At 44.2% G+C, this 13,873-nt stretch overlaps 1 protein-coding gene across 1 annotated transcript; it reads left to right on the forward strand.

Annotated features, from left to right (window-relative positions):
* Positions 1 to 1,048: 1,048 nt before the first annotated feature.
* LOC128332002 (keratin, type I cytoskeletal 19-like) lies at positions 1,049 to 12,757 on the forward strand. Its single transcript, XM_053266160.1, has 9 exons — positions 1,049 to 1,124; positions 1,260 to 1,525; positions 2,205 to 2,287; positions 3,560 to 3,716; positions 4,964 to 5,125; positions 6,849 to 6,974; positions 9,461 to 9,687; positions 10,708 to 10,884; positions 12,491 to 12,757. The coding sequence occupies exons 1-8, from the start codon at positions 1,118 to 1,120 to the stop codon at positions 10,859 to 10,861; spliced, it is 1,182 nt and encodes a 393-aa protein (XP_053122135.1). The 5' UTR covers positions 1,049 to 1,117; the 3' UTR covers positions 10,862 to 10,884; positions 12,491 to 12,757.
* Positions 12,758 to 13,873: the final 1,116 nt, after the last annotated feature.

A 13,873-nucleotide genomic window follows, 5' to 3' on the forward strand; every position in this document is an offset into this window, starting at 1 on the left:
TGCTATGAAGACCTTCGGATTTGGCTACATCATGATGTTACTGAGGGCAAATGAGGGAGAATTAAAGTAAGGGTCTGGGTCATGCATCCTGGATTAGTCATATGGGTGATCTCAGCCAATCAGTAGCAAAATGAATGAGATGGCAATGCTACATAGCCAGTCAGATCTGATTACTTGATGACATCACAAAGAGCAGATGAAATCAATTTCAAGTGAGAGTAATTCAGGGCAATGTAAATGAAGTGGTGAACATTTTTCAAGAAGTGCCAAAAAAAAAATCCAACCCTAAGCAGTTTTGGATCTGCTTTAGATTTTACATGAAATTGCACTTCAGCTGTAGTACAAATTGGGTTTATCCTGGTAGGTCAGGAAAACCACCTTTTCTTATCTAGATAAAAGAGATTACTTGTTGCAATTCCAGTGGTGTCAAGTGCACATTACAAACAGCATACAGTGCTAATTTATTTTCCCAAGGAGCTGCTGACACGTGCAGCATCTTTTTTGAAACCCATGATATCTGCAGGCAGCTTGCCTTTGGGATGAATAATTACAGCATCTGAAGTTATGAATTTACTAGGGGAGGGGAAAAAAGAGAGAAAGGAGCTCAACCAGTACTGGTGACACCCTGTGCAGAAAGTATAAATAGAGACTGGTGGGGGAAAGTGTCCAGCATTCTTACAATATCAAGCGGTGTCTTTTGCTTTCTTCCTAGCAGTCCTTCATCACTATCAGTATGAGCTGTGGTCCAAGGCATACAGTCCTACCAGCTGGAAGAAGCAGCAGTGGGAGCTGTAATCTTGGTGGAGGAAGGGTGGGGGGTGCTTCTGTCTCCTCTGGACGGTACACTTCATGTGGGCTAGGCAATGGGAGAGTCAACTTCTCTGGCCGGAGTCATGTTGGTGGAGGTTCCACCTGTGCCTACGGAGCAGGAAGAAGCCATTTTTCAAGTGGCAGCTGCAGTGGGGGATTTGTTAGCGGTGGACATGGGGGAAGCGGTGGCTCTGCTGTTAGAGCTGGTGGTGCTGGTGGTGGTCATGTTGGTGGGATCCCTACTGCTGTAGTAGGTGGTGCCCACGGTGGTGCTCATGGCAGTGTGGTTGGTGGTGTTCCTGCTGGTATGGTAGGTGGTATGGGTGGAATGGTTGGTGGTGCTCATGCTGGCATGATGGGTGGCCCTTGTGGCATTGTTGGGGGTGTCCCTGCTGGTATGGTAGGGGGCATGGGTGGTGTGATGGGAGGTGTCCCTGCTGGCATGGTAGGTGGCATGGGTGGCGTGGTCACTGGCGGTGGAATGGTTGGTGACCCTATGGTTTGTGGAGGCATCTTCTCTACCCTTGATGGGAAAATGACCATGCAGAACCTCAATGACCGTCTGGCCAGTTACCTGGACAAGGTCCGATGCTTGGAGGAGGAAAATGCTGAGCTTGAGTGCCGGATCCGGGAATTTTATGCCAAGCAAGGCCCCCTCTGTGAACCGAAGGACTATAGCCATTTCCACCAGCAAATTGAAGATCTTAAGAACCAGGTAGGATGCCAGTTCTCTCAACCCACTTTTTAATCATTTTCACAGGCTGTTGTTCGCATCCATTTCAACAGAAGCCCCTCCAATCTGGCTTCAACTCAGATCAGCAACTTTGTGCAGATCTTAAATAACAATAGTGTGAAGCCAGTTCTCAATCATGCCCTACAAAAAGACAATGTGCTGAAATGCTCTTAAACTTGTCCTTTCAGACTGTTTCATCCAGTGGATGTTGTTTTTCTCCAACACTTTGTATTTCCCATGTTAATGATGAAAAATCATTTGCCTAGTCTGTTGTCTTGTCACATGGATTATACAACACTAGCACTGCAATTAACAATACACCTTTTGTCTGGGGCAAACATCAGGACCACTATTTTGATTTTGATGGAATGGGTGGGGTGGGGGGTCACCAGCCCTGAAGGATACACAAGCAAGAGTTGTGTGGTGCTTGGACCACTGAAATTGTTGAAGTGTGATATAGGAGAACTCAACAATGACACAACTCTTGGAAATGTTTGTTTGTTTGTTTGCCAGTGACCATGTCAGCCTTCTATCCTGTGGTTCTACATTGGCATGCAGCTAATGCATGCAGTCTAAATTTTAATACTAGATCACTGTATGTAGAGGGAGGGAAAAGAAAGTAGGGCCCTAACTGATCTCTCGTAACCTTGTCTTTTCCTAGCTCATTTGTACAAGCGTGGAGAACAACAAGCTCCTTCTGTGCATTGATAATAGCAAGCTGACTGCTGATGACTTCAGAACCAAGTGAGTTGTTGTCAGAAAAAAGGGGCATAATAGAGCAACAAGATATTCATTCTATTGGGTCCCATTATCTGCTGGACATTCTCTGGGAACTGTCTGCTTATTTATTGATTTTTAAAAAATGTATACTCAATTTTTTCCTCAAACTGTGGCACAACGAGGCTTTCAGTATTAAAAGAAAACAATTTAACTTAATTACAATATATAGATCTGTTATATATGAATTGTATTAATAATACAGTATATAGATCTATACCAATTGTATTCATTTCGTATGTAACACTGTAACAAACCCAAATAATAGAATAAAATAACAACATAAAATATCAGCAAATGAAAGAAAAAGCAGAAACAGACAGCAGTATCCAACAAGCCACAGCCCTCATTCTGGACCAGAAACCTTGTGAAAGAGCCAGGTCTTCACAAACCTTCAAAAAGAGAGCAGGGTAGTGGCCAATCAGACCTTCAAAGGGAGGGATTCCAAAGTATTGGGGCCACCACAAAGAACATAGGAACATAGGAAACGGCCATATACTGAGTCAGACCATTGGTCTATCTAGCTCAGTATTGTCTTCACAGACTGGCAGCGGCTTCTCCAAGGCTGCAGGCAGGACTCTCTCTCAGCCCTATCTTGGAGATGCCAGGGAGGGAACTTGAAACCTTGAAACTTTCTGCTCTTCCCAGAGCAGCTTCATCCCCTGAGGGGAATATCTTGCAGTGCTCACACTTCTAGTCCCCCATTCATATGCAACCAGGGCAGACCCTGCTTTGCTAAGGGGACAAGTCATGCTTGCTACCACAAGACCAGCTCTCCTCCCTCAAAATTCTGTCAGTTCTGGGGCAGTGTGGCATCGGGGATGTTTGTCCTTTCAGATTTGAAAGACCAGAGGTATCTGTTCTCTGGACATGTGAGAGGCTCTGCAGAGCTGTGAGGACTGTCTGTTACAAAATATGTGCCATAGAACATAAGCAAAGGTCTATGATTCAAAGTGCCTGCAAACTGCGATGCGACAAGAAAACCAAATCCAATATTGTAGCGCCATCTTGTTCATTGGTTATCTCCCAGTGTCCTCTGTTAATGTGTTACAGCATCCCAAATTAGGCAGGGGATGATGTGTCTTCCAAGAACAGCATGATGTGTCTTCCACCGTGAAGAACGCCCATGAAAGCCTGCAGTCTTAGGTTGCGACATGATGATCACAGTAGCCAACCCTGGAGAGAGATGAAGGTTATAATCTAGCAACTACTTCTCATACATTGTTCCTTGTGCTTTAGGTATGAGACAGAATGCTGCCTCCGTCAGAATGTGGAGGCTGATATTAATGGCTTGCATCAAATCCTGGATCAGTTGACAGCCTGCAGGGCTGACTTGGAGGTACAGAGTGAAAATCTGCAGGATGAGCTGTGCTGCCTGAAGAAGAACCATGAAGAGGTGAGGAACAGGTTCTTCTTGAACCAAGTCTAAATGGAGCATGTTAAATAAACTTTTATGGTGTTTTAAATTATCCTAGTTGGTCCAGGCGCAGAGCATCTATGCCCCTAGCTGGGCCCGGGAGCCTGTCAGCTGCCAGCTGGCTGCCGCCTCCTCCTCCAGTCGGCCGGCGTGGCTCCACCGGCCAGCTGCCTGCTCCCGCTGGCTTGGCTCCACCAGCTGGCCGCCTCCCCCCACCTCTTCTCCCCCTTCAGCCCCATTTCATTCTTCTCCGGCTGGCCTGCTGCCACCCCCTCCTGCCAGCTGCCTCCTCAGGCTGGTGCGGCTTCATCCACTGGCCGGCCACCTCCTCAGGCCAGCGGGGCTTTGCCGGCCAGCCGCCTCCTCATGCTGGCGTGGCTTTGTCTTCTGGCCGGCCGCTTTCTCACGCTGGCGTGGCTTTGCCGGCCGGCTAGCCAGCCACCTTCTCATGCCACCTTTGCCTGTTGGCCGGCCACCTCCCCACGCTGGCATGGCTTCGCTGGCTGGCTGGCCACCTCCTCACCACCCGCCCAAAGTCAGGAAGTCTCGCGAGTGGTGCCGCCACTCTCGCAAGAGTTCCTCCACACATCCCCATGCATCGCCAGCAAATTAAATATATAGGTTTTTCAGGTGCTTTAAAAATCGTATGTTAAATGTGTACCATGTTTCCCCGAAAATAAGACAGTGTCTTATATTAATTTTAGCCCCCCCAAATGCACTAGGGCAATTAGCGGTACATCAGAAATTACTGCTAGGTCTTACTTTCGGGGTAGGTCTTACTTTCGAGGAAACAGGGTATGTTATCACATCTAGAGGTGTATTGGTGGCCATCCTTTGTTGAGAGTTAGAGGCTCTTGATCCAAGCCATTAGGATTCAAGGGAGGGAGACAGGGAGAGTTCTGAGGCAGGATTCTGCACACATAGGTGCATTGTTCAGAAGGATGAGGGCTTATTGAGAAGACATTTTCATGGGGAAATGCAAAATGCAAAGTATAGTTAAAAACTGAATATAAAAGATGTGTCAGAAACAGTCATCTGAAAGACGATAGTAGCATGATATATACACACAAAAGCTTCTCAACTTTTGTTACAAGGTTATTGTATTGTATTCTATTGTAAAATGTATTATATTTGTTCCATTTGATTCCATAAAAAATGGAACGATCAGATAAGAAACCAGCGTGATAGTAACTATTTGTCATATTTGGTTTTTCATATTGACACAGGAAGTTACCTGTCTGAAGAACCAGTCAACTGGTGATGTCAATGTGGAGGTCAATGCCTGTCCTGGACCGGATTTGAGGAAGATCCTGGAAGAGATGAGATGCAAGTATGAGACAATGATTGAAGGCAACCGCAAGGAGGTTGAAGCCTGGTATGGCTCCAAGGTAAAAAATATGCCTCCAAGTATACCTAAAGAGACATGAAGCACAAGGGTGGTACAATGTGATGGCTACAGTTAAAATTGAGAAATGTAATGGATGCAGACCATGCTTAATTTTTAATATTTCAGGAGTGTCTTGGAATTTTCATCTTCTGACTTGGTAACTATACCTAGTCATAGAAGTATGTGGGCTGCTTGCTTAGTTAGTAAACATTAGAGAAAGAGCTTGGCTATAGGGAGGAAAGGACATTGCTGGATAACACAGCACTGATGTCTGACACCTCCATCTTAATTCTGCTGCCAATTAATGGCAGAAAAACATTGCCTCAGCAGCACCAAAGGGCTGGAGTGTGAAGACAAGCCCAGTAGGAGTGTAGCAAGGGTTAGAGTGGAAGTAAAAGCCCTTGAAATAATTTGGAGGTAGATACTGATGTGATAAATAGGAAATTGTGTATGCAGATAAAGGTCCATGGAAAGCAATCAATTGGAATCAATTCCTAGTCAGAGCTTAGTAGATTGAAGGAATGGTATGCAGCACCTGATGCGCCTTGCTTTGTGGCTAATCCCGCATTTATTTCACCCAAGCCCTTTTCCCCAAGCAGAAGCCTCATGTTTTCCATCTAGGAGTCTTTCCTCAAGGGCAATGGATTTCTGAAAGCTCAAAAATCTATACCAAGCTAGGAAACCACGTGATACCAGCTTGGGTGACTAGGTGCCAAGAAGAACAAGACTCCAGTACTTTTAATAACTGCATAGTTGGGAGAATGTTGGTAGCTGCAGCTTCTCATGTAAGGCTGCAAAAAGGCTGCAGCTGTTAACATTCCCTCTTCTACACAAAGGTATAGTAGCCCTGTTCTCCTTTGCCTCTGGTCACTGTACTCCTCCCTCCCAACTATGTTTTAATTGGTTAGAAGTGTTGAGAGAAGGGCTGTGTCCAGCTATTCGCTGAGTTGTAGGAAAAAGAACTGCAGCGTGACAGAATGACCCCACTGAATAAGATCAGCATAGGGTGATCAACCTCTGTCTGGAGTGCTCCTATAGCTCTCAGTAATGTTTGCAGTACAGATAGATGCAGACTGAGCATAAAACAGAGTGCACACCCCAAAATCTGATGTACAAGGATTAATTTGAGACAGGTTTTGTGCAGGCTAAGCCCTAAAGCCCAGGAGCTAAGACTTTGAACTCTTTGTCTCTCATAATAAAGAAGAGAGCATCCTGAGCATACATTTCCCTCAACTATGATGTAACCACAGACAAAAATATTTAGGATTAAGGAAGAGGACTTCTAGGCATGTCTTCCAGTAAGGCAAGCATGAATCAATGCATTTCTTTTTTTAAAAAGTAGCTTCTTCAGATGTGCAACAGTCCTCTACATCTGTGCTGATACAAAATAGCACAAAAATATCTTTGATGTGCTATGGCTCATCGAACACTGATGTGTTTTCAACTCTAGAAGGCAGTAGAACAGTGTACGAGATCTGCAGTGACTTGTGGTTTGTTCTTTTTCATGTACTCTGCCCTAAGCATGATCACATATGTATTTATTTATTCAGTTTATATACCACCCTTCCTGAAGTGGCTCAGGGCGCTTTACATTAAAAACACACAAACAATTAAAATCAAGAAACACTGAAACCAGATTAAATCTCTTTAACAGCATGGTTAAAACTCAATATTCAGCTCAGAACAGGAAATGTCAGAAATACCCTGCATTCTGTGTGTTACAGATCGAGGAGGTGAACCGCGATGTCAGTACCAGCAGTCAGGAGATTGAAGAGAGCAACAACAAAGTCACTGAACTAAGACGCCAACTGCAAGCCCTGGAGATTGACTATGATGCCCAATGCAGCCTGGTAAAAGGGAGTGCAAGAGCTTTTAGAAATGTCTGACTTGTGTGCTGTTAGGGTGGGAGAATGACAAACTATGGCAGGCAGTGATATCTTAGTCCAATGAATGAGTGAATGTACAAGTAGTCACACTCCCAGTGGTGGTTGTCACAACCTTTCTGTTCCAAGCAGCAGGGGCACATCAAGATGATTTGGGTGCCCAGACCACCCGGATCCCACAGCCGTGAGGGCCCCCCCATGCACGAGGGCTCCCGAAACCTCCTTTGGGGTGCCCACCCCGACAAAACTCCTTAAAAAAAACTCCCCCCCTTACCATTGCCAAGGGGTGCCTGGGGGGGGCGGCGGGAGCAGAGCAGTCCTTCTCCCCCCACCCAGCAGTGGAGAGACCGGAGAGAAGCTGGCTGTGTCTGTTCAGGCCAGTGTCTTTAACAAAGTGTGAAGCGTGCCAGCACAGTTCAGAGATCATCGCAAGCTGGGCTTGCAGGTCCCCAAGGACCAGGGGACCGGACCAGGTCCCCAAGGTCCGGGGTTTAGTGCGCCTATGCCAAGCAGTATGACAGCACTAAAAGCAGAATGGTTAGTTATAGGTAGCTCACTTCAGCATCTACATTATTCAGTCTTAATGCCTTCAGAACTTCTGAGAACACCTGCAAAAGCTGCATCCAGACACAAATGCAAGAATGTCCCTAGCAAATCTTGCTCCAAGGTTACTGAATTGCTGCTGATAACAATTAAGACCCCAGAGATGCACTATCCACTATCCAATAATCTGGCAAGGTGCATATGAGGATGTATATCTATGGAAAGGTTTTTAAAGTCTATTGATACTTCTGCTGGAACGCCATGTGGGAAACAGGCTGCTGTTTAATTTCTTTGGGGAGGCAAAGCTTGCTCTATTTTTCAGTCACATATTTTCAGGAGGTGAAAGCTAGAACCAAAAAAATATGTATCTGGAATGATATCATTTCACTCACTCACTCAACACTGTTCATATTATGCCTTATAGAAATAGCCAAAGATAAGGAACAGCTTAACGAACTCTGGAACTTTTCCTCACACATGAATATTCATCACTTGGACTGCTTCAAGTGGCAATTTATATGTATCAACACAATGCTTTTTAGACAAGTCAGTTCACACAGTCTGCTTTCAGTAATCAAATGTATAGTAAAAAGTGTAGAGAAATCAAAAGGTAGACATGCATAAATGAACCAACCCACCCTTAAAGTCTTGGGAAAACACAGCCTGGTTTCTTGCCAAATGCAAATATTTTTCAGGCATACAATAACTTTGCTGGATCTTCCTCCAACCTTTCTCTATACCACTGTTCTCCGGTGGCTCATGCAGCATAATAGAGATGTGCATGAAACAAAATTTTTGATTTCTTTCAAATTTGAATCAAATTCTGAAAATTCATTTTGAATTTGAAATGAATTTGAATCTGGTTCAAAAATTCACTTTAAATTTAACAGATCAAATTTGAATCTATTCAACCCTGTTTTGGTGCCTCTTTTAACCAATCGGGGGCCTGAATGGTTTTTAAAAGGTGCCCAGCGGCCCTTGAATCACATTTTGAAAATTTGATTCAAATAGAATAGCCCTTTTAAGGTTATAATTCAAACCAATCAAATCACCCAGATTTGAGTCAAATCAATTCAAATTTGAATCAATTTGCACATCCCTCCAGCATTAGCTGATACATGCTTACTCAGAAGTAAATCTCACTGTGTTCAGTGAGGCTTACTCTCTAGTAAGTGTAAATGGGAGAGGAGAGCTGGTCTTGTGGTAGCAAGCATGACTTGTCCCCTTAGCTAAGCAGGTCTATCCTGGTTGCATATGAATGGGAGTCTTGATGTGTGAGCATTGTAAGATATTCCCCTCAGGGGATGAAGCTGCTCTGGGAAGAGCAGAAGGTTTCAAGTTCCCTCCCTGGCTTCTCCAAGATAGGGCTGAGAGAGATTCCTACCTGCAACCTTGGAGAAGCCGCTGCCAGTCTGTGTAGACAATACTGAGCTAGATGGACCTATGGTCTGACTCAGTACATGCAGGGCCAGATTGGGGCCACTGAGAGGGCAGTGGAATGTATGTGGGGAGGGCACCGGGTTTTGAGCTGAATGGGTAATTGAGGGTGGGAGTATTCACTGCTGCCGAGTGCGGCGGGGTGCAGGGGTGCCCTGCGGGTGGGGTGCACTGGGAATATGCCCTGTTGACCTGTGGGCCAGTCTGAGCCTGAGTATATTGCAGCTTCCTATGTTCCTAAGTGTATTTTGGACTGCAGTCTTAGGCTTAGATATGGAAGAGCCATGTTCAAATCTTAGCTCACTTATGGATTTTATCTATAATCCTAATATATTATGTGAAATATCTGGAAAATGCAAAGAAAGATTCAAATGGCCCCACCAGAGCCTTCTGCATTTTTGCAAAATCTCAATGCTGTGGACAATTAAACTTAACATCTTTTAACATGGAAACTGTTCTGTTTGATTTCTCAGAGAGACACCCTGGAGGCCTCCCTGGGTGAAACAGAACATCGCTACAACAACCACTTGGCTGAGCTTCAGGAGCGCATTTCATGCCTGGAACAGCAGCTGTCAGAGCTGCGGGCAGAAATGGAGTGCCAGAACCATGAATACACGGAGCTCCTTGATGTCAAAAGCCGGCTGGAGCAGGAAATTTCCACCTACCGCTGCTTGCTGGAAGGGGGACAGCATGACACTGTGTAGGTAGCATGCAGAAATGGTGGGAATTCAGTAAACTCCAGAGCACAAGTTTCAATAGCAATAAACAGAGGCCAGAGGCCAGCCCTGTAAGTGCTGTACCATCCAAACTTCTGTACAAGTTACAGTTTCTGGGTTGAAGAGCCCAGGTGGTACATTGGATGAGTGAGCTGTGAACAGGAAATTCCCGATTCAAATTTTGCCTCAGCCACAGATCCAAATTTTGCCTCAGTTCACTGGTGGCCTTAGATATGATGCTATTTTTTCAATCCACAATATGAACATTAAAATACTGACCTGCCCTTCAGAGCTGTAGAAAAGATTAGATAATCTTTTCTCATTTAAATCAGGCATGAAAGCAGCTGATGACCAACAAGCTGATCTGGGACTTTGTTGCAAAAATATTACATGTCAAAAATTATTTGCGGCTTTAAGCATAGATTATTTTCAGTGTTTTTTGGTGTTTTAAGTATAACAGAAATAACATTGGGCAAACTCAGATCTCACATGGAAATATGTTTTATTTTAATGAAGGGTTTAAAAAAAGAAACAAATTGGATTGTCACCAAAATCTTGGTGCTTTTAATTTTTTTTTTTTTTGGCCATATCATGTTTTATTTGTGTCTCATGATTTAGGCTTGCACCTCTCTGTGTGACAGCCCTGTGAGGATGGAGCTAATGAAACGAAGCAAGATTAAACCACACTTGTGGGTTAAGATATCACACAAGTCCAGGTTTAGAACAAACAAACTTCAAACCTTAGGTTCAGATCATTATTTAACTGCCCAAAATAAACTGTCATTTGCTGACTCGTGCAGGTTTAGATGTACAAACTAACCATAGTTAGAGGAAATAAACCATGGTTCTGCTGGATGTTTGAATTCACCCATTAATAAAGTGAACAACAAGCAATCATAATAGTGATAAATATACATGTAATCAACATAATAATAACATGGTCAAGTCTAGGTGCATATGCAAAAAAGCCAGGTTTTCTGATCACAACTCTTCTCCTCTTGCAGTGGAGGAGGAGGGGTTGCTAGAGCCAGCAGTGGAGCAGCTGGAAGAACTGGTGAAGTTCGGGCATCTCACACTTACGTAACACATCCCGCGGGCCATGTGGGCCATGCAGGCCATGTGGGTCATACATGCCATGGAGGCCATTTACACCATTAGAACACAGGAAAGGAGCTCATAAGGTGAGAAATGCTTTTTATTCCAGCCCTTGCTTCCCCACTGCCTCTAAGAAAAAGTGGAAGAGAGCCACAAAGGCCATGTCTGGGGATTCTGGGAGTTGTAGTCCAACAACATCTGGGGGCCCAAGGTTAAGAAATCCCGCTTTAACTTGTTCATAAATGATCTAGAAGTTGGGGTAAGCAGTCAAGTGGCCAAATTTTCAGATCACACTCAACTATTTAGGGTAGTGAAATCCACAACAGATTGTGTGGAGCTCCAAAAGATTTTCTCAAAACTGGGTGACAAAATGGCAAATGTGGTTCAATGTAAGTAAGTATAAAGTGATGAATATTGGAGCAAAAAGCCCCATCTTCACATATACACTGATGTGGTCTGAGCTATCGGTGACTGATCAGGAGAGGGATCTTGGGGTCGTGGTGGAAAAATCATTTAAAGAGTGTTGGTTCAGTGTGCAGCAGCTGTGAAAAAGTCAAATTCCATGCTAGGAAATTTGATTAAGAAAGGGATTGTAGATAAAAATGCTAATATTATAATGACCTTATACAAATTTATGGTGCGGCCACTTTTGGAGTACTGCATACAGTTCTGGTCACCATATCTTAAGAAGGACATTGCTGAATTGGAAAAGGTGCAGAAGAGGACAACCAAGGTGATCGGGGCCAGCCCAGGAGTACCCTCCTTATGAGGCAAGGCTACAGCATCTGGGGCATTTTAGTCTGGAAAACAGGCAACTGACAGGAGACATGATAGAGGTGTAAAAATTATGCATGGAGTGGACAAAGAGAAATTTTTCGCCTTCTCTCACAACACTAGAACCAGGGGTCATCCCATGAAACTGATAGGAAATTTAGGACCGACAAAAGGAAGTACTTTTTCACACAGTACATAATAATTATGGAATTCTCTACCATGGGATTTGATAATGGCCACTAGCTTGGATGGCTTTAAAAGGGGCTCGGACAAATTTATGGAGGACAGGTCTATCAAGGGCTACTAATCTGGCGGCTATAGGACATCTCCAGCCTAAGAGGCAAGATGCCTATAAATACCAGCTGCAGGGGCGCAACAGCAGGAGAGAGGGCATGACCTCACTTCTTGTCTGTCGGCTTCTTAGAGGCATTTGGTGAACGACAGTGTGAAAGAGGATGCTGGGCTAGATAAGCCTTGGGCCTGATCCAGCAGGGCTGTTTTTATGGGCCTTTCCCAGTCTGTGTGGCTATTTTATTTTATGCTATGATTTTGTGCAGGTAGGTAGGGGAGTGGTAGATGGGGCACAGAGGGAGCTTCTAGTATGAACTGGATGCCACGCTCACACATTGGCAATTTGCATGTTATGTTATGTTAAGGACCCAGTCAATCAACTGCCAAAGATGAATTCCAAACCACAGGCCATTACTCAAATTAAAAGCAAACCACAATCGATAGCTTTGCAGATAACTGATGCTGAATAATGCATTTTTATACTTGATCCATTTTGCTGAATGCTCAGATTACCCAAAATGTATTTTGGGCACATGGTTTCCTATTCATCTTAATACTTATGGACTGCATCATTGACATGTTTGCTTGCTGTAGAAACTTACTCTTGTTACCTTTACTCATCCTCAGAGAACTTCAGAAGAATGAGCAGAAAGCCCCTTACCTCCAGGAAAGCATTCCTGTAGTTCACCCAAGCTGTTGTTGCTTCATCTGTCCGGTGGTATCCTTCCAAGCTAATCAGAAGGCCCACTTCACTGTCTTCCACGCTACTGAGTCTTTCCCATAGTTCTGCAACGTAGCATATCCAATCACAGTTGCTTAACCAAGATGCATTAGTGCCGTGGTTGGCTATCTACTGACCACTGAAAACAAACCAAGAAGCCTGAAATAAAGCTCTTCTTTTCTCTTGATGCTGCCAGAGATCTGTGTGTGCGAAATGTTTCCTCTTATTAAAAGCTTCACATAATTCATGATCACTATAGAAAAGTCACAAGAAGGAAATGTAGATAATATATCATATTAATGTGTCTATGTTCTTACTATCCAACACCTCGATCGATTGTACTGTTCCTTCAAAGGACGCAGAGTGTGGTATCTTTGTGTATGTGTATACACAGGTATTTTTCAAGAGTGGTTCTGAGGGCATCTGTATGCTTGTATGCAGAAGGTTCCAAGTTGCCTCCCTGGCATCTCCAAGTCAAGATAGGGTTGAGAGAGACTCTTGCCTGCAACTTTGGAGAAGCCGCTGCCAGTCTGTGTAGACAATACTGAGCTAGATGGACCAATGCTCTGACTCGGTATAAGGCAGCTTCCTAGGTTCCTATGTCTGTTCCTGTGTGCAGGTGTGCCAAAATGCTACCATTCATCATTTGGTTTGGTTTCTAGCTAGGAGTAAGATGTACTTCCCAAAACATACTTTCTAAAACAGACCAGAGAGGTTTTGGGATTCCTCACTGACTTGCTTAACAGAAGCCTATGAAGTTTCTGGACTTCATAGATATATGTCTATCCCCCTACAAGTATCCTGTCTATCCTCATGCAAGTGTCAGACACCCAAAACAACAGGTTCCTTTCCTTTCAATGGGATTCTTCAGTTCACTCCGTTTTTAAAGACTGGAGTAATGGATCTTGAACCAAAATCATGGCTGGACAGAGTACATGTCATAGTTTGTTACAAAGCTAAATCTGAGGCTGTGGAACCTTTTAAGGGTACAAGAGCATCTGTGGGCCAAACTAAGTGTGATGGTATGGAGTCATCTGATTAAACCTGCAATCATTTATGAAGTGGGAAGTGAAGGTAACTTTTTTTTTTTAAAAGGACAATTAGGTAAAAGAAGCTGAACCTCCACATGACTATCACGTACCTTCCTGTAGCCTCTTCTCACCCACCCTCCTTCATTCCGGTTCAAAGCTCCCCTTCTTCCTAATAAAAACAAAAGGAAAAGGTAGAAGAAGAGCGGCAGAACATGTCACTTTCCTTCTGCTGCATGGGGAGGGTGCTGGGTGGGTTGC

The sequence above is a fragment of the Hemicordylus capensis genome, chromosome 6 (genome assembly GCF_027244095.1).
Source record: "Hemicordylus capensis ecotype Gifberg chromosome 6, rHemCap1.1.pri, whole genome shotgun sequence".
NCBI classification, from domain to species: Eukaryota; Metazoa; Chordata; class Lepidosauria; order Squamata; family Cordylidae; genus Hemicordylus; species Hemicordylus capensis.